General features: G+C 37.1%; 2 protein-coding genes across 2 annotated transcripts in view; both read left to right on the top strand.

The window, feature by feature from the left end:
- The window catches only part of LOC142052755 (protein TOPAZ1-like), a 36916-nt gene extending 24593 nt beyond the window's left edge, over positions 1 to 12323 (top strand). The window contains exons 9-17 of the mRNA XM_075083318.1: positions 868 to 931; positions 2004 to 2155; positions 2362 to 2454; positions 2732 to 2847; positions 4327 to 4396; positions 5383 to 5557; positions 7106 to 7206; positions 11016 to 11181; positions 12016 to 12323. Coding sequence (XP_074939419.1) covers positions 868 to 931; positions 2004 to 2155; positions 2362 to 2454; positions 2732 to 2847; positions 4327 to 4396; positions 5383 to 5557; positions 7106 to 7206; positions 11016 to 11181; positions 12016 to 12188 — 1110 coding nt within the window. The 3' untranslated portion in view covers positions 12189 to 12323. The remainder of the gene's footprint in view (positions 1 to 867; positions 932 to 2003; positions 2156 to 2361; positions 2455 to 2731; positions 2848 to 4326; positions 4397 to 5382; positions 5558 to 7105; positions 7207 to 11015; positions 11182 to 12015) is intronic.
- A 360-nt stretch (positions 12324 to 12683) lies between these two features.
- LOC142053688 (protein TOPAZ1-like) lies at positions 12684 to 19013 on the top strand. Its single transcript, XM_075085702.1, has 4 exons — positions 12684 to 12690; positions 13252 to 13482; positions 14601 to 14784; positions 16082 to 19013. Exons 1-4 carry the CDS (start codon positions 12684 to 12686, stop codon positions 16293 to 16295), a joined length of 636 nt encoding a protein of 211 aa, XP_074941803.1. The 3' UTR covers positions 16296 to 19013.
- The last annotated feature ends 2156 nt before the right edge of the window (positions 19014 to 21169 follow it).

Below are 21169 nucleotides of genomic sequence, written 5' to 3'. Positions count from 1 at the left end.
CTACTAATTTAGGGCGTTTTCTGTCTCATGATTTTTCATTGTTTCACAAAATAGTATTAAATATGAGCCATTGATATTGTTGCGCAGAAAGACCATAAATGTTCCAGAAGTGACAAAGGGTATCTAAAATGGTGGGTGGTGTTTTTTCTTAACTTGGAATTCTAAGATTTAATCTCAGTAGTCTTTATTTCTTCATGTACAGACATGGAGCAAAATATGTAAGTATCACAAAGCTGACAGCTTAAGATGTGGTTAAGGCAGGAATGTTCCAATACCAAATAACTTATTAAAATGTCTAGGTGTGGATTGGGGTTTTTTTTAATCAGTGGGTCTGGAGTGAAATTGTTCATTAAGTTGAGTTAGTTCTGATTTTTTTTCTTCTATGTCTTTATGAGTGATTCTTCATGATGATCAGTGTTACCAACTTCATTTCTAGATGAATTTTTGACTTCTTGGTACATTCGTGTGATTTTTGTTTATCATGTTTTCCCTTCCACCTTTTTGCTTCCCTTTCTCTGTTCAGTCTGCCACATTTATACTAATTTGGAAGTAACTGTATTTTCAAATGATTCTTTTTTTTGATTGTTTGCTGTGAGCATATACACACACACGCATGCAGTTGTAATCCCAGCAGCTCATTTCTCAAACATCTAATCTACATTATTTCTCTATTTGATTTGCTGTCCTGTTGACAGCGCCTTTGTCTACAGACAAAATTACGTTCTTATAGCATTTGTCAGTATGTATGGGTTAAACAGAAGCAACATAATGCTCATTTTCGTATAGAACTCATGTTTTTGGGTAGTTCTTTTGTTTGGCATAAACTGAGGTAATATTTTACTATGGATTTTTTTCCTCTTTTTCTAGATTTGCATGGCAATACTTAGGACGTACATTAGTTTAGAAGAATCAGGCCTTCTAAAACGTGCAGGTATGATATTGTAGTAGCTTTTGATGTATCTTTGGTACTTAGTTTATTTAAAGCAAATTAAATAGGCTGTCAGGAGAGAAATGGGTGCCACTTCAACAGTGAATAAGTGGTTCTGATTTTGATGGAATATGTCGAATCCGTGTGTTTTCACGTTCCAGTTTCCCATTGAGGCTAGGTATTTAGATACACAGTTATCTCAGGAGGTTGTTATAAATCTTACTTCTATGGAAAATGAACTTAGCCTGAATGGAACTAAACGTGAGAGGAGAAATGAGTAACTGGGGCAGGGGGGATGTTTAACAGAAACAAAATTTTGTTAAGGTGCTTTTGAACACTCTGGCCAAACATCACAAATCCAAATACTTCAGAATTAAGCTCTTGAAATGAAGTGCCATTACATCACCTAAACAGCTTTAGTTTAGTCCTTTCACATGACCATATATGCAAACAATTATGATTAACATATTTTAGGGACTGTAGTTGATTTAGATCCATCTGAGCTTTTGAGTTCAGTCAAAGGGCTAAATTTTACTCTGTACAGTCGCTCCTTTTGTACCTGTCCTGGGCGGTCTTAAGATTTTGAAAGCTTTTTTTAGAGTGTAGCACAATGTGAACATGGGATCCAGTTGCACCCTGTGTAGTAACATTGTCATGCTGAAATACCGAGCATTGTAACGCAGATAATACTGGGTACCAGCAGGCCACGGTACGTGTCTATCACAGCTAGCACTGGAACAGGTGGTGAGAGCATCCACCACGCTGCACTTCACTCCCTAGGGCTTCATGTCAGGAAAGGGTTTACTATCTTGATGCGCCTACCAAATATAACCTGCTTTTGTGCGTTTTCCTTGTGCTGCGCCAAATCAGCTAAGCTTTCTTGAAACCTACAGGGCTTATGGTGTTCAGCTCAATGACACGAGATACTTCAGAATAGTCAGTCTCCATATCCCTGTCCAATAATATCCTGGATAATTAAGGGTTGTTACACTGCATTTAAAATTTAAGGAAATAACTTGTTTAAATAGTTAACATCAGTTACCCCAAAGTGAAATTAATTTGTTTGCTTTTTCAGTCAAAATATTTGTGAAATATTACAGAGAAGTTACTCCTGGCGCCGATTTTGCTTCTCAAGTGCTGAATGATCTTCTCATTTCTTTGCTTAAGAACTGTTTGTTGCGGGAAGTATTTCAGATATTGAATGTAACTGTACAAATCAATACACTGGTAGGTGACCTTGTAATATTTTTTAAAATCTTTGATCCATAGTTTCTTAGTTTTTTGAGTACTATGCCATTTGTAGCAACGTTTGTCTCTGGCACTCAAATCTTGGGGGGAAAAAAAGAGCAGTTCAAATGTTCCTATTATAAAAACTTTAAGCTTTCTAACTGAACAGAGTTGCAAAACTGATTGTGCTTTTTTGTCTAAATTAGCCAGCTGTAGATGTTCTTCTGAAAGTTTTTGAGCATGTGGCGGCTTTGAATATAAGAGACGCTGTGCCTACATTAATCAGTACCTTTTGTAAGGTATGAGTTTGATTGTACTGCTGCTACTTGTGGATTTCTGAAATACCTTGCCTGTTTTAAAACTCAAACATATCGCTTTAACATTATTTCAGTACTATTCTTTAGAAGTATATTGTAACTAGCTGCATCTGGTACAGGCTTCCATTTATCCCTTTTTTTTTCTGAGGTTCACTGTGGCATGTTTTTCCCACTGTTGTTTGCCACTTGCCTCTGGAAATATGTATGTGATCGCAAATTTTTTGTATGCTTACTTTTCTTCCGCCGTCTGATATTACAGCTCATTGATGCTGGTATGTTCCTTGAGTTTGAACATTTTGACTATATTATTAAGTTCCTCCACCAACTGCAAGTTTCCAGTCAGGAAATAAATACTGTTCTGAACATAAAATCCAGGTATGTCTTTAAGGAGGTATTTTTTATATATATATCTGTCTGGTTCCTTCTTCAGGTTCTATTTTTATAAATTTATGTTAAAACTTTAAAATGCAATTAGAAAATGCAAATTTAGTGTTTCAGATGAAAATACTATCATACCATGCCTAATTTTATTTTAACGTGCTATCAATCTACTATGCTTCAAAGACCAAGGATTAAGTCAAAACTTAGGTCCTGACCACAGATATTATTTTTTTCCATATTGATCATCATTGTACAATCTGTTCCCAGCTGTGCTACAAGTTTGTATAACTGCAGTCAAATTAGAAACATCATGGTTTAATGTATCATTTAGGCGTGCATAAGCAAACAGTACTTCTACAATAAACAACTCTTTTAGGCCATAAGAGGATTAGTAATGATCTGAAGTAGTTTTCTAGTTTCATTTACTGTGTGACTGCATGAACACTTGTGCCAACACAAGTAGGGAGGAGGGTTAATTTTAGGTACTGCTGGATTATGCTGGGCAAAATGTGAAACCACAGTCCGAACCTGTTCCAAAACTGTTGATGTCTCCCCATCACATGCACAAGACTGTCTTTTTTTGTTGTTGTTGTTGTTGTCTGCATCATACACATACATACAAGGTGAAAAAATACATTTGCAATTCATAAAACAATCTTTGATTCTTGGAGGAAACCAAATATGCAACATCTACTGTGTGAAAACAAGCCATTACTGTTCAGTGAAAGCACTGTAGAAATTATTTGCTGCTTTTCATACTTTTCCCATAGAGTACCTTTCAGCCACAGATCTCAGTGTTTTACCAGTGCAAATTAGCACATGTTGGAGGTAATTTTTACCATTTTTCAGACCAGGAATCTGTTTCATGGATGAATGACCCCTTCCAGGTTGCCTCAGTATGTATGTGTTTTCAGCACAAACTGAGAAACAGTCTGTATGTATGAAGACTGAGCAGCCATGCTACTTCAACTACATGCGTTAGCTCAGTCGTGTAGGTTATGTATTCCTACATGATAGCATCGCACTGGGTAGATGTACTCATTGTTTCAGTGGCAGCATCAGAATAAAGTATTATGCTCCTACGTATTTGAAGCTGAATAGCACTTTCTTTCATGTAATTAACTTTTTTTTTTACCTTTATGTCAGAAATACATACAATACAGTTCTGCATTTACTTAATGGATTGCAAGTCTTATTCATACCTTTTCAGTTATATTTCTACTGAGACAAGGGAACATTTTCTGTGACAATAGCTCTGCTCAGTTATTTGCTTAATACATGTACTGACTTCCCTTGGCATGACTGTTAATGTCCATTTTCAGTGTTCAGTTTGCATAGTGTGTAGTAAATAGGATCAAAAATCACATCAGTTTTTAGTTCATATATGATAGTTTGTTGATTACCTTCTGCAAGTGCATAGTTCAGTTCAGTAGGATGTGTTAAAACGAAGTATTAGGTTTTTTTTTCTTACAGAAGGTTTCAGGAAAGACATTTTGAAAAGAACTGGCTTTTTGACTTCAACTTGGCAGTGGCTGAAATTCAGGTACAATATGTGCATTCTTCAAGCCTGTTGGAATGCTTAAACCATGACTTCTTTTAAACCTAAAAGATGAGTAATTTCTACATAATTTAAAATTAGTGGGCTTTATTATTTAAATTATTACTTCTTATTTATTAAAACTGTCTTTGGTTTTTCTGTGATGTCAGTACTTTAATTTACATATTTGTAGTTTTTTATCTTGGTTTTGCATCTAATTCAAAGATTTTACAATTTTAAGCAATTATTTCCTATGCCTTATATTTGTTGTGCTTGTAATTGGTAGTGGTACATCATTCCTCACCAAAAAATTATTTCATATATAATTTAGCAGATAGAATTCATCTCTATTGTAAAAACGCACAGTTGTAAAAGGCCATAACTGTCAACACTAAGCTATTCTAAAGAATAAGAAAACATTATAAAAATTTATTTAATATTCAAGGGCAGACTACTTATTATGCATAATTATAATACAGTTTACATATTACCACACTTACTGCACAGATCCCGAGACCAAAATTTAAGAAGGGGAGAACCAGGACTGATGATTTTTTTTTTTTTTTTTTTTTTTTTTAACTCCTTTAACACCAAAGTCATCAAGTGATCTGGCAAGCAAAAGACTAATTTATATAGAAAATAACCATCAACGTGGCATGCATCATGGGGAGGAAAAAAAAAACGTGAAATACTGGATGAATGCCTGTTCTTAAATAGGATGAATAAGTTATGAGCTTCCTCAATTGGGGTCGTGACATAAATGGAAAAAGAATTTTAATTTCTTGAGGGACAAAACTGATTAGCAGTCCATGCAAGTTAGGCAACATGGAACTGTGCCATATTGAGCATGGAGATTCTTGGCAGTAGCGTTTCCTCTGCATCTTTTTTCTGCTTTAAGTCTGTCCCAGGTGTATCTCTCCAATTTCAGTGTATTTTCTGTTTGGTGTTCTGGAAGCAGGTTTGCTTATATTTATCCCTTGCCTTCTTTGCAGCATTGTAAGGAAAAAAATGATTGGAGTAAGCTGGGAGCTTTGTATGTTAATGCAAGAACTGGATGTGAACATTTTGATGATCTTCAGAAATTGTCTTTATGTATTGCTGAAATACTAACCAGAGATTCTGACACAGACAGACCAGGAGTTCCTTTTTGTGATTTTGCTGATGCAGGTAAAATTAAGATACAATAAATGCTTTTTGTTCATCCCTATTCTTTGTGGAGTTTTTAAAAGAGGTAGGAAAAAAAATTTGTGTACTGTTTTTGAGTATTAGTTAATTTTACATGTTACAATGTTCAGAACTTTTTAAGGTGCAAATGCAATCAGCTAAAATGCTCAATACAAGCCATTTTCTAGTAGAAGTAAAATCCACAGTGCTTACACTTAAAGAAAACTCTGAAAGAACAACATTTGAGCTTTGTGGAATCAAGAAGAGAAACCAAAACTGGCCATCTTTAATAAAAATGTCTTATTCTCAGGACAAAGACAAACGTATTCAAGTATTGTCATGTGAAGTGTCACACTCTTAATAGCATAAATAAACTGTACAGCTGTAAATAGTTTTTTATATATTTCTATATTTCAAAACACATTGAACAGGGTTACATCATTTGTACTTTTTTGGGGCAGTGTTGTTTTCCTTTTTTATTAATTTGGATTTTCAGAATTATTTTATTCTCTGAAGAACTGAGAATTTCTGCAAAGGCTTGGTCCACAAAACACCTTCAGGTTTTTTAATAGTTCTGATGGGTTTTCCTACCCCTTTGTTCTCTATGCCCCTTACTTACATATCTGTATCATTCTTCCTAATAAGTTTGCAGGAAACTGAGGCTCAGTGAAGTGTTAGTGGGATATTAAAGTGTTTTATAATGGGTGACTCAGGTCTTTTTCAACCTGTATTAACTACTAAAACATTATGAATATTTATTCCAGATATGTAACATAACCTTCTGACCACAGACTTTAATATAAGCTATCACAGGTTCCAGTTGTGACGCAGACAGAAGATTTTGGTGGGGCTTGGAACTTAGCCTGTCTTCCCTAGAGCAGTGGTCTCCAAACTGATACGCACCTCTATCAGTGAAAAATTTTTGAGCGCTCTCCCCCAATTTATTTATTTGTTTGTTTATTTATTTATTTATAAATTGGATACATGTACTACTTCAGTAATATATTAAGTACATTATAAAACATACACAAAAATAGAAATTAAAAAGATGAGATAAAGATTAAATAAACACTATTTTGTAAAATATTTTATATATTTTTCTTTTTTAATGGTACAAAAAATATTTTCTTCCCACACCTCTATGGATTATTGTGCTCACAACTCACTTTGGAGACCACTGCTCTAGCATACCAACAGTGCTTCCAAAGTGGTTTTATAATATGGTTGGAAAACTTGTAATTACTCAGTTCTGTAATTGCCAACATTTCTTCATGATGCCAGGAAATGCAAAGCTTACTTTACAAATAATGGTGTCAACTAAACTACACCGATCCATGTCCAAGCATCTTACGGATGAATTAGACTACTATGAAATAGTGTCTGAATAAACTATATTTACCCGACTTCTGGTGTTAAGGAGTTACTACTTTTAATGGCAAATATTTCAGAAAGTATATTTAATATTTTTCACAATGACCATGTTTTTCAAGTGTGTAATTTCTTTAAAACTGCATTTATATGTAAAATAAAAAATTCTTTTTTCCTTTCCAGTAATAAAAAAATCACAACATAATGAAGAAGACAGAATTTTCATTGGGCGGACTGGGATAAGTGTAATGTATTCTTATCACAGAGTACTGCAGTGGATAAAGGTATACTGGACTATAAGAACCTGACTGGAAGAAAAAGAATGAGTCATTTCTTCTCTAGGTGTGAATGGCTGGACATGCCACCTGCCTCCCACCATCTTAGTATTTCTTAATTGTTTCCCAGAATCTTTCATATGGCAATACTGCTGTATTCTGAGACCTTCCAACTCAAGCAATATTTTCAGGGCGCTTTCTGCACTGATTCTGCTGAACCTGACCTCACATGGAATGGATAAGGCCAAGAAGACAGAAGAGAAGCCTAGCAAGGCTGCTATTGCACTTGGTGAACTGCTCGTTCCCCAGAATGTCACTAGAAGTGCTTTTCTTCCATTGAATCTAGGGTTCTAAGTTCTGTGAATCTTGCAAAGACTCAGACCTCACACAGAAATACCCCTTAAAATCCTTTTTTTGCTGTCAAATATTACAAAGGACTAGGGTTAAGAGACTAGACCCTTCACTGGATATTTTACACTCTTTAGGCCTCATGCAGTATTGATCATAAGTTCACTGCAGCAAGATATGTTTCAGTGTTAAATTCATCTTTTTCTTCCGGGAAGGAAGCAGTGTATATACCAAGCTGGGTCTCCTATACAATGCAGCATGACCAGTGACAACATAAGAAATAATATAAACCACCAGTGAGTGGAGTGGAGTGAGTTTTGGTCAGCGGTCATATTCTTTGTGTCAATGGGCCTGATCTGTACAAGTAATAATTATGCTGTACTGGGATGTTTTTCATCCCATACAAGATGATTTCCAGCATGTATTTTTATGAACAAAAGCAAACATTCTCCTTGTCCCCTTTTGTCTCGTGGTGGGTTTTTTTGTGAATTATCGTCGAGGGACGATAATTTCTATCTAGTTTGCATCAAGGGATTAAGATGTTGTTTGTACTATTGTCTCTAGTGGATAACCTTCAGGAATTCTGTTATGTAAAACCTGTGCACGGTTCAGCCTGTTTCCGGGGTCAAGCCATTCATCATTTTGCTGAATGATAATTTTGCAGCATCAGCTTGTTGTGTTGAATGGTCTGTAGCAGATCCCTGTCAAGCTGCAGCACAGTGTGGTACTGTTCAGGAGTAAAGGGAAGGAGAGAGGGTCTTTGCATTAGCACTTTTGTAGTACTGCACTAGAACTTTTTGAGGCATTTTTGTTCCACAAAACTCAGCAGTTAGAACAGTTAAGATACTCCTAGCCACAGAGAGTGGCCAGTCTAAATTTTTGGAATTGAGGAGTGGTCAGTGTTCTCATGCCTACCAAAGAGCTTAGTTTGGCTTGGGTTTTGGCTATCATCTTCAGCAGAGACAGCATATATTCAGTGTTTGTAGGGAAATGTGTTTGTACATTTTAGCTGTTTTCCAGATCCTGATATCTGGATTGCAGGACCTCTGATATTCCAAGGAAGTTCATCTTCATGTCTTAATTTCAGAGGTGCAAGGTGTCAAAAATATGTGTAGTGTTTCTCGTGTATAACAGAAGTTACTAAAAGTAGACAGTTCTTACACTATGATTTGTTTTTCATGTCTAGAGCAAAAGATCATTGCTTCTTTGAGAATGTTGTTAGGTATCAAACCCACCTTTCAACAGACTGCTCACCGAGATCCTCAGCCTTGTAGAGAACCTGCGTTGACTATATGGGAGTGTGAATGAGGTTGTGCTCTGAATTATTTTAGCAGAACTGGCAGATCCCAAATTGGTCTCGTCTTCAGGGCTGAACTAGAACCGTCATTCCTACCTCTCTCCAACCAGTTTCACTCCATTATATGTATTGGATAAGTGCCTGGTCCTATAGTTATGGGCTAGTATCTGCTAGATCCTATGTCTTGTTTCTTCCAAAAAGTGGTACAGAAAATACAATAGTGATGGATTTGTTCTTCCTGCTGCGCCCAAAGTAATTTTTACTTTAGGACATGCCCTGTGCCATTTTATGAATATGCTGGACTGCCTAAAGCTCTAGATGTGCTTTTCAGATCGCTTTACCTTCCTGAGCATCAAATGTCTTTATCACATAGCTTTGATGCTTGGTGGCTCTCAGGGTTAAAATATATATGCTCCTTGCTCCTGAAGATAATATTCTTTGTAAGAAGAGCTAAGGAAAGTTCATAAAACAGATGTACTTCAAAAAAACATGCAGATTTGAAACGTGCAAATAGGTCTTCCATGGAGACAGCTCTTCAAGCAACACTAGACTACTTTCTGGATACTTACTTGTAGAGAATCCTGCAACATTAACACTCCTTTGGCAACTATTTCATCCACTTCCCATTTCAACTATTTCCTGTGCTGAAGGACTTTGCTATGGTTTATTTTTACCCAACTTTTTATTACTTCAGAAGATTGGCCAGATATTCTTGTCTAACTAAGGATCTCATTCCACAATTGCATTTTAATTGGGTGCCCTTCCTTTATAGATCATTTGTGCTTACAGCTCTATGCTTTCCATCTTCCTATAAAGACCCACTTCTTAGTGGCCCTTTTGCTAGAAGGATGATTCCATGATTCCATGATATGCAGATCCTCCTTAATTCTGTATTTTGTCTCTGGTTAGCACTTAGATTCCAAGTTTCTATGTTGCTGTCAAAGTTTCACCTCAGTCTTTCTGGTATGTATTTTTCTCCTTCAGCCACATACATCTACAGCTAAATGGGCTTTTTACGCATTAAATATTAACTGCAATGATGTAGTTAGTATTCTTTTATGGGTTATGCTGAGATAAAGTGTTACAGATAGCTGTAGGCCTTCAGAAGTCTCCGATTTTGAGCATATGCCAGTCCACAATATGTATGTACATGGGCATAAAGCATTTGCAAAAAATGAGCTGCTTATTAAGTTTCTTTTTTTGCCCACTTCTCTGTTCTCCTAAACCTCCCTTTCCCTCTACCTCCACGACCCTCATTCAGCCACCATAATGTATGCATGCGCATGACTGCAATTTTTAATAAGCCATCATCATTGATGCACCCACTAAGCAACAGCTGAAACACATCTACTTTGGAGTTTCGTTCGTGTAGCTTGACCAGCAAGGTGCAGCCAGACAGGACAAGTGCTGAATCCTGCCTGTCCTTGCCTTGCTGGGGACATTAATTTGATATCCCACCTTGATTTGATCATTATCTCTTTTAGATTGGTCAGATCTTAATTGTCTTTGAGACTGCTACCATTCTTCCGCCTTTGGCTGAAAAGGCCAACCAAAAAGTTAAGAGGAAGCTTCTGTAGGAAACCAGTCTAAATATCAAGCTAGAATGTGATGATAAAGCTGTTGGTGGTTATACTGTTGGCCAGATAGGCCCCACTTTTTCCAGCTTATTGTCCTGTTGGGTACAACTATCAGTGTTTTCTTTGGCTTATGCTGGAGTAATTAGTTCAATTTAACAATTATGCCTCTGTTGCAAAATGAAAACTCTCTATATGATCTTTTTAGAACTTGATAGGTTGCGTAGTGCTGAATGGAACCAAAAGAGTAAAAGTATTGATATACTAAAGTAAGTTAATACAGTTTAGTTACAAAGTATATTAAAAGTATTATATAGGAACACTATAGTAGAAGTAATGTTATGGGGAATAGTGTGCTGGGAACTGTTCAACAATGGGTTGGTGGGGGTTTTTTGCTTATACAGTCAAAAAAGGCTTACTATTCATTGGAAATTTTACTATACTTTTTTTTCCCCCGCTCAGTTTGGCTAACTGAACTGATGCCTATAAATCTGTATCACTGAATTAAATCTCCTGTAGTTTGTTTAAATATATTCTGTGTTCACTGATAGCATTGCTTTCTCTGACCTTGCCCTTTTCCCTTCTCACTCTTATGCTAGGGAAGGAAGGTTTTGGATAAATTGCATGAGCTACAGATACATTTTACAGTCTTGAAAGGACTTACAGGTACAGAGAGGTTAGCATCAAGATGTCATATTGTTAATATAGCTGCAGAAATTTTCCTTAAAACTGGAAGTTTGGATGGAGCGACATGGGTTTTGAGAGGTAAGCTTGTCTTACAAAAACTGAGTTTTGACTTAAATTCAAACAGTCCCCTTCTATGACAGATTTCAGATAAAAGTTACAAGCTGGTCTGTGTTATTAAGTAAAGTTAATAATACTGGGACAACAAAAACAAAATGTGATCCATCTTACTGGTTAGTATTCTTGATATGTATAAGAAATACTATGACCAAGTTTTTTTCAGAAAAGTTTTCATAGTAGTCTGCCATCAACACCACCATACTCAAAAGGCTATAATAATAAGGCAGAGGTGCAGCTTGGAAAGTGACCCTGCCCCATGTAGATTTCCTTTGAGCAGGTGACATTCAGTGTCAAAAAAATTTCAGGCCTGGGTCAATGCAGTGTTTCTTTACCCCTCACAGTATCCACATGTAGTAAAACAGCTTTAGAATACTACCATATTCCTGCAATTAAATAACACATTATTACTGGCTTTTTGGAATTCTGATCTGCTGAAAAGAGAAGAAACTCAGAAGTATAAACAAGAATAGAAGGTGTTCTATAAAATAATACTGAGGATCTAAAATTTGCTAGTCTATATATGTACATAGATGCATATTTATATATGCCACTGACAGTCCATTTTACTACTGTGATATTTAATAAAAGGGGCTATTTACAATATAAAGGTTCATAGAATCCATCTGAGAAGTACTGGTGATAAGGAACAAATTATTAATAACTAGAACTGCATTTTCTGTGAAATACTGAAATTTGTTTTCTGCTGTGGTTTACAGTATATTCTTAATCACCAAAAGTCTCAGCATCCAGCAGTTTCATTTCATAGAAATAACACTGCACTGTTGTTTGCCACAGAGTCAGAGTGGACCACAAATGCACCACTGTGGCCCTGTGATAAAATGGACATCCTCAATCGACATAATCTGTTATATACACTAGTGGACAAATACTTGAGGAAGAGTTTATACAGGCAGGCATTTGAAGTTCTGCAGAACTTACCAGGTTTTCATAATAATTCTGGTAAGTAAAGAAAAAGGTACTGTGGTAAGAACTAAAAATTTAGCAGATGATCCTTTACTGTTCTTTTTATTTGTTTACTGGCTAAAATTTGTTGAAGTTGTAAGGTGGCTTTAGACAAGCCCGTTTGTTTTTCCAGAGAGTCTAGTATCAGTTAAAATACGTATTGTACTGTGCAGCTCTTGCTGCACACACACACACACACACATAGAGTTTATACACTTGGCCTCTTTTTCCAGTTAGCTCCGTTCCACAGAGCAATAGGAACGACCCACTAAATTTTTAATGATCATACACAGTCTATACATTAAGATAAAATAGGGATATCATTGGGGCGATTCATTTTATCTTAACTTCAGATGAATGCATTGTGTTTTTTTCGATGACTGAGCTAGCTAACCTAGGCTTATTTTACATACCAGCTATATACCCGTTTTACGTACCAGTTAAGAACTGAGCGCTCTTTTGGGCTCAATTTATCTGACGCATCTACACTTCAAGATGAGATGCGCAGTTACTTAGCCTCCACTGAGTAAACCTCAGCTGATTCCTCTGTGTAGGTCCCAGTCCCATTGCCAGCGTGTACTTTTAGGTATGTTGTTAGGAGAGCTTAGTTGGAAGACCATCTACTTTGGGTATCCTGAAAAGATCTAGTCCTTTGAGGCGCAAGGTGGATACAAGGCTGCTCAGTCCTGCCAAGAAGGGGGCAGTTGAGAGGACGTGGACAGTTCAGAGTAAGAGTAGAAGCAGAACTTGAAGCACCAACGTGATTTTTATAGGTGCAAAATTTGAGTCTGAACAGATCAGGTGACGATTGTATTTATAGGCTTGGGCAAGTGAATATATTTTTATCTGATCTGATTTGCTGGTTTTGGCAGCAAATTATTACTTGGCCCTTAATACTTCTCTTTAACAATGTCAATGAACTAACTGTATGAAAATATTTTTGATGAATAAAGCATTATCTTAAGTTATCTCAAGCTTGTTCCATTTTGCTGATAGAAGGAATAGTCCTGATTTAGGTACCGAGTGAGAAGCGATTCTTCAGTTAGATTTGTATTTGACTTAATTCAGTAGTTAATATTCTTCATTTCATTTCAGATACTGTAGATGTTTCTCAGTACAGCTGCCTCTTTAACAAGCTGATAAATGCCTGTTTTGAGAGCAAGAACCTTGGGGTCTCATCTTCTGCAGTAGACTTCATGCTTTCAAAAAACATAGCTATTGATTTTTTTTTACTTAGAGGATTAATCACAGCTTTGGGAAGAAGTTCGCTGTGGTCTAAAGCTAGGACCTATTACAAAAGTAAGTTGCTTCTTAAACAATATACTTCCCTTATGTTCTTTGGATAACATATGCTTAAAACTGCTCAGTATGTTGGGGAGAAATGGGTAAGAGTGTACTTTGTAAGAAGAAAACAGTACTTTCTGTGTCACTATCAGGGATTTATTGGTAACCAAAATGTTTATTGGGAAATAGTGACAGTTGAAAATATGAATCAGTGCCTACTACCTGGCATGAAATAACTGTAATTCTCATAAAATTAATTTTTTACATTCAATTTCAGAATTTCAAAAATGTGAATCCTGAAATGGTTAAGAAGTGCATCGTGTTCACTTTTTCACCTAGGCAAATTAGGTTTCCTTTTATTTCTGTTTAGAACTGTGGTGGGTAAAATTATTAATATTTATGATTCAAGAGGTCTGGTTTATCCTAACTAAAAGAAAATTCCTTTCACCTAAAAGCTAACAGTGTGTGATTATTTTCAACTCCCCACTTCTGAGCTAAGATAATACCGGGTGTGCCAGTCAGATAGGGTCCACCAAGAGCCATCTCTCCATGTTGTCACATTATTTACTGTTTGATTCTTTCTGAGAGTTGTGGTGGGTGGTTAGCAAGCTACTTAAGGAGTCCATCCCCATCCCTCCCATGATGGATACTTGCCTTTGTTAACATAGGTTTTCCTCACCTCTTTGTTTTCTTTTGTTTTTCTGAAATGCTATATAGGTTGGGTCTCTGGGATTGCTTGGCAGAGGACAGGGGAGCAAAGGGGGAGATGCTGTTCAAATGTCATCTTACCGTGATCATAGTTAATAAAGCTTCTGTCTGTCCTGTCCTAAATTGTACTTGCGTTATCATGCACTTGGAGTCCCTGGATTCCTGACAGAACTTTTTAATCATCGCTGATAATATTCATTGATAAAAATAACATTTTACAACAGTGAATATTATGAGTGATACTAGTTGCTGTGTTCTCAAATCAGGCCATTTAACAGGTGAAACAGTAAAATCCATTAAGAGTTTGGGGTTTGGGTTTTTGGTTTTGTTTTGGTTTTTTCCACGTTCTTGGACACAGCAAAGAAGACAGAGCTATGTTCAGTATTGGTAATCCTAATTCCTTACATTTCTGCATTTACTCTCAGGTGCTTTATCATTGGGTTGCTACCCACCACTGCAAGGAAATTTATATCACAAACTTCTGACGATTCCGTCTTACCTGTCTGAGGTTGAGATGCTGTTGGCCATTGAAATATTTCTTGTTTCAAATGCCAGGGATATTCAAAGTCCAATGGCTACTAGTCAGACTCTTCAAATAATACTGAAAAGGTTTGTTGTCAGATATGTACCATTTCGATGTTATTTATCTGTGTGATCATATAATTAATGAGAAATATTATCTTCCATTGGCTGGGAAAGAGAATGCTTGTTTTAAACTTGGTCTTAATCCTTGTTTCTAAACTGGTTATAGAGCAGTAAATGTTGGGGGGATATTATTATTATTTTTTATATGTGTGTAGCAGAAAAGTAATTGTTCCAGAGTGATATTGGTCTGTGTTCCCTAACTGAATGTGTCTACTGCACTAAGAGTGTACTGTATTTTCAAAAACAGGATAGCTTGATATCTTGGTGTACAGATTATTGTGTTGTGGTTAAAGAGTGGAGTAGAAGGGCACAGTCAAAATGTTACTCCTTTCAAAAAGCAACTCTAATGTTTCTTGGCTGTTTTTTGGGAAGTGCATGAAGCTATTTTACTTGATTCTCTTTATAGGGCATATCTCAATACTAAATTTGTTAATTTTTTCCCCTTTCTGTGAGACTTAGTACCTTCAGATAAAAATGTGTTTTGTTGCTTTTTTTCCCTTTGTCTGTAAACCACCAACACTGTCACTAGGTTATGCCTATAATTTATTTTTCAAGACCCCATTTTCTCTGAGATTGACTGGCTCAGCATCAAAATGTGAAACTGCATAGAAAAGCTGTGTTTGATAAGAAGGATGAACAGGGGCATCTCAAACTTGAGTACTCTGTCTTCCTTTCCCTCCACCCTTCCCGAGGAATACATCTCTTAATTTTGTTGTTTTGATAAATGAGAAGTTTTTAATCTCTGTTTTCATGTGTATGTTATTGTGCCTCTGCTTGTTTGCCTAAAGAGTAAGTTCTGCTCTTGAAAAAACATAGGCATGTCACTTAGGCACCTCCATACTCCAGAAGTGATCACATGCCAAAAATAAGTAATCCTTTTGGATTCAAGCATGTACATCAATTCTTGCTGTATCCAATTCATAAAATGGTTTACGTTCCTTTACTGAATTTTCCAGCCCAGAGTCAAATGTTTCTTCATGAAACATGCTGTGAATATTGCAGACCTATTTTGCACTGGCGTTAAATCCTATTACTTTTCATTACCGTAAAATAAGTTAAAAATACACTTTCTCTAATTTTGTAATTCTTCAGAATGATCAGATAAAATTTGTCTAGAAATTAACATAATCTATTGTAAGCGAAGTTAATGCAAGGCATTATTTTAATGTGTTTGTAATCTTGTTGCCAGTATAAAGCATCAGGCAAGTGACGCAGGGCCTGTATGGTACCTAACTTTGTATTTGTGAAAATTCACTTACAGATGTGAAGATCAGACAGTTCAGAATAACAGTGACTATCAAGCGGCAGTGGAGAGGCTTATCCTGGCTGCTCGTGTGTCTGATCCAAAGCTTTTTCTTAAGCATATGACAATGAATGTTAATATGGAAGAAGTTTACAGCTTGGAGCTTGCATCTGCTCTAAAATGGCTTCAGGAGAATATGAAATGGGCTGGGAAGGTCTGGCTGTTTCAGTAGTCATTAAATAGTAAAGACTTTTTGGTTTTTAATACTTAAAGCAATCATTGTTGAAAATAATACAAATTAATAAAGGCAGTTCCCACTGTGTTCAGACTGTGCCTTACTGATTTACAGCAAGGCTTCAAATTCAAGTTGTGTTTTTAAATACTTATATAGATGATAATACAGATAGTAGCATGGAAAGAGTAATTTTTTCCCTCACTATGTAGATTGTCACACTGACTTACATAGATGTTTTGTAATGGCACCATTGGATAGTGAGGAAGCTGCAGCCTCAGAACCTACATTCTCCTTTTTTTATGGAGAATCTAGCACGAACTGTTACTCTTCTCCCAGAAGGTGACAGTATATAAGTGCATTGATTGAGTGTATCTACTGTTTTTGAGTGAGACATTTTCCACATTGCTTCATAGTCTGTAGAAGTAATAGATGTTTCCTTTTGCCTTCCTCACAGTATCTTGTGAGCATGTTGTCCCATCTGTGTGCCCCTTAGATCTTTATTTCCTTACTCCAAAAACCCAGTAAAAAGCACTGAGAATAAAATAACTTCAAAATCACTTGAGACATGCCTAACGTAGGATGCCTTTCTTTACAGAACAGAGAGAGTCTACACAAGTTGATTACAGCTGAAGTTCTTGATAATAACTTATATATGGCTTCACATTTGTATGTTTGCAACTTCCACTGAAAAGGAGAACTTGCTTTCTCCCTTGATTGTGCTCTTAGAGGGAAGTGGTTTTGGCCAGATTTCAGTTTCTGCCAACTGTACGATGAGATGGAGGCTTCTAGCAAGCATTTTCTAGCATTCCTGGTTCTTCAGGAATTCTTTTTTCCACCCAAAAATCCTAAATCAGATTCGGAGCACAAATTGCTCAAGTCACACTTCATCTACTGATCTGTAGCCTGAAGTGAGAACCACCAAACATTTTGTATCAGAAAACTCCTCTGGCATATTAGTGGGACCTCTGTCAAAGTTGGTACTTGCCTGAGCTCCCCGTTTCTGTAGTGTTAGTTTAGATCTCCAGTATCAACCTTCACAAACATACCAGTAATACAACTCTTTTAGTCGTGATCTCCATCCCCTTTAGGGCTTTTTCTGCTGAAAATCTCTGCTGTCTTGGATATAGACTTAATTTTTTTTTAGGGCTGTTCCATCATAACTGAGATCAAGATGGTGGTGTAAGCCCTCTGTGTTTGAAGAATCTTTCCCTTCTTTGGAGCAGCATGAAGTCTCTTCCCAGTTCCAGCAGCATTATTGCAGGTGTCCTTTGCACCCCATGAAAGGCATCATGATCTTAGTGCTGGATGATTTTGGAAGGATGTCGGTGGTTTTTTGCTTGGGGGGTTGCCACTCTAGTCTTGAGGTTCATGCCATTAATCTGATGTCATTAACCTGATCGACAGTTGTTAGATTCCTGACCCTTTTCGATACCACTGCTCATCCAGTCTGTCTGGGAGTTGCTACTGGAAGAGAGGGAATTGAACCTGATGACTGCCAAGATGGCTGCCTTCTTCCTGTGCTGCCTGTACAGAAACCTGCAAGGATAGGGGCTCTTGTGTTTTCACAGGGTACCAGTCTTCTGTAGGGATCTCATCTGCTTTCCTTCTAAAAAATGGTAGATTCAGTACTATGAAATGGCATTTCTTTAAAAGCCCTTTACCTCAAATTTTCTCTTGAGGAACAGCTGGCACTCGTTCAAACAGACTTTGCGTTCCACCACTTGGTATTCACCAAGATGGCTCTGCCATTTGTAAGGCTATCCACCTGGTCACATCCAGTAGCATTCTGCTGCTTTTGTTTCCCAGTAGCCGAAAGACTGGATATGAAGCGATCAGGTTTCAGGTGAGGGATCTAAACCAATGTTCTTCCAGCCACTCCAGCATTAATGGCAAGAGCAATTTTGGAAGGTTTTGTCAAACTAAAACTGGCAGTAAGAAACTAAGTCACTCTTGCTAATTACTTCTTGTAAGATTCTTTGTAGCTTAATCTCCCTCGGAATTAGAGGCTATCTGAACCTCAGCTAAATCCCACATTCCTGTAAGCAGTACCAGATGTGGCTAATACTGTGTTTGAGAGACACAGGAGGACAAAACTCTCTTAATAATCTGTACCGCTTCAAAGCTTGGGATGTTCTATAGAGAGCATTAATTTTTCCATTATCAGCAACCTTGAATTTTCACTTAGAACATACCCAGAAAAAAATTCCAAATGTTGCTTTATTTTTCAGAGGTTAATCATTGACCTTCTACCTTAACTTGGAACTGTGTAAAATTTGTGCAGTGTTTTGGTTCCATCCCCCATCATCTTCAGCTGACAGGACACAATCTGGTCATGTTTTATATTAACAAGCAAAGCAAGCTCCCCACGTCATTGCTCAGAAGTTTTGTTACAACTGGTGCATCCGGTGTTTCTGTCAATAGAGAGTTTCTCCCTATCACCATGATAAACACGTAGGCAATTAAAACAACCTTTCTGTTAAGTCCCATATTACATTTTTGTACTGTCTGGGTCCGCTTGAAATACCATACAAATTTGGTCATTTTGATGTGCATCAAAATGCCAGAAAGGTTTGTTGAGCAACATTTTCAGTATTGTTTTGGTGACAGAAATTCCACGTCAGGAATTCCAAACAGGATGAAACTCCAATGTGGAATGGAAACGAGCCTCCAAAGATGGAAAAAAATTCCAAAGAAACAGAGACAATGCAGTTTTGCAGAGCCAGCCTCTTGGTAGACAATATCCATATTTTTGCTTTTCTCCAGGTAGAAGTTAGTGTTTCTTAGTAGCTGAAAGAACTTCTGTGTTTTCAGATTAAGCAACTCATTTGATATACTTCCTAAATGAAAAATTAAATAATAAAATGTATGCTTACCTGTTTGCGGACAGAGACAGAAAAATGTGCAAAAAAAACCTTTCCTGTGCTGCGCTCAGCAGCTTGGTCTAGACAATGCTGTGCTCCTCCAGTGTGTTGTTAGATGCAGGAGAAATTCCCTTCCTGAAAATCTTTCTTCAGTTGTCACTGATTACAAGGTTTGCTCTTGGAAAGGTTACTTTTGTTAGGTACGGAGAGTTTTTTGTAACTAAAAACAGAATAATGTTGTTTGGAAGACTTACCACAATTATATTTCAAAGCATTGATAGTTTTGAGAGTTTCTTAACCCACATCGGGGATGGAGATGAGAAGCTGGAAATAGAAGCTTGATAGTTCTGTGTTGTTTTATAAAGAGCAAATGGGGGGATCATTTTGGAGGAGTTGTCAAGATGTTAATAAACATTTTATTATTCTTTATATGAAGTTTCCAAAATACCTGTGAGTCAGTGTTGTCATTAAATTATTCAATTCTGTTCAGATCCCTGTAATTAATATTCTTAGGTATGCAGGAGGGTAGGCAAATGGCAAAGTAGACCTGGAGAGTTTAATACAACTACTAGAAGAATCTAGAGTATGATGTGCTGCATGAGGAGGTCAAGAATGCGTGAAATCAGTCAGACTATGCATTTTTTCACCACGCCGTAGCACATAAAGTAGCAAGTGCTCATGAATACATTGGGCTGAAACTCCCAGCTGTGGAATATGGCCGGCTTCCAGTTTTAACTACAGACTCAAGTGGAGGCTACAGCTAGCCCTGTGGGGTGTGCTCAGTTCGCTTGAAGAGTTCTAGTGGATGTTAGTGAGAGTTTTACATGAGGAGAAAGAGTAAAATTCAACATCCCTGGTGTAGTAATCGAACTTCTAATTACTTCTAATTACAAGATATTAATGCCATACCCCTCAGCTTAATAAAATACAGCCACATTAAGAGCAGTTACAAGTTCACATTTTCATCCTTTCACATTTTTGAGATGCATCGTTGCAGGGTTGTTGGTTTTTGGTTTTTGGTGGATTTTTTTTGCAAATCCCAGGTCTGCATTTTTCAGTCTTAACCCCTTCTGCATAACTTTTTTCTAAAATGGCTAGTGTGATGACTAATACAAAAAGATGAATGCTGACATTATCGGCCTCAGAGCTTCTGTTCCATTGCATGTGATGGGACTGGAGAAACTGATGCCGCTTTTTGACCATCTGCAGACCAGAACAGAAACAAAAGAGCAAGGAGAAAATGGCTCAGTTGCCACTTGCAGCAACTTTATTGTGATGCTTAAAGTTCTTCTGCTAGGGGACAAGAGGTAGTCAAAACACACAGTTAACACGTGAAGAAGTCGTCTATCTGGTATAAAACAAGCTTTCCATTGGGAAATGTCTGCGCTGCTCTTGCTGAGCCAGTGGGATGTACCCTGGGAACTGATAGAGAATACCGAGACCAGATAAAGCCCACAGCACTACTGTCACGGAATATTGTGGTGATATTTACAAGCAGTAAGTGTTGAGACCGTCAGCTAAAAAGTAGGAATTCAGGCCTGTGCTCAGGGGGCAGGTTGCCCTGGCTCTGTTGCAGCGGGGCTGGTATCCGGTAGTGTCACCTGCTGATGATTTCTCCCAATTTATTTTACTCCTCGCTGAGTTAAAAGAAATCCCAGGTGAAATGAACAGCACACTTTTCTGTTGAATCAATTAAATTTATTTTTCCCATCTGCATAATTATGCAACCAATTTGCTTACATAACTGATGGCTTCTATCAGGAGGCAAAAAACATGCTGCATGTTATGGAAATTATGCAAGTCCCCCAAGGGTTGTGAGAGTGTTAACTTGATTTAAAGCTTCACTGAACTACAGATAGTTCCTAAACCTTGTCAGTCCTCTTTTTAACCTTTTCTGCCTGGAAATGCAATAGGTTCTATGCAGATAACTCAAATCCATTAATCTTTTTGTTCTGAAACTCGTCAGCAATGGGCATCTTTGCCCTGAGGTTACATGTGTCTGCATCAGTG

Source organism: Phalacrocorax aristotelis, chromosome 2, assembly GCF_949628215.1.
Source record: "Phalacrocorax aristotelis chromosome 2, bGulAri2.1, whole genome shotgun sequence".
Taxonomy (NCBI): domain Eukaryota; kingdom Metazoa; phylum Chordata; class Aves; order Suliformes; family Phalacrocoracidae; genus Phalacrocorax; species Phalacrocorax aristotelis.
Note: the sequence above shows the minus strand (reverse complement) of the source record. Positions and strands in the feature narration are given on the sequence as shown.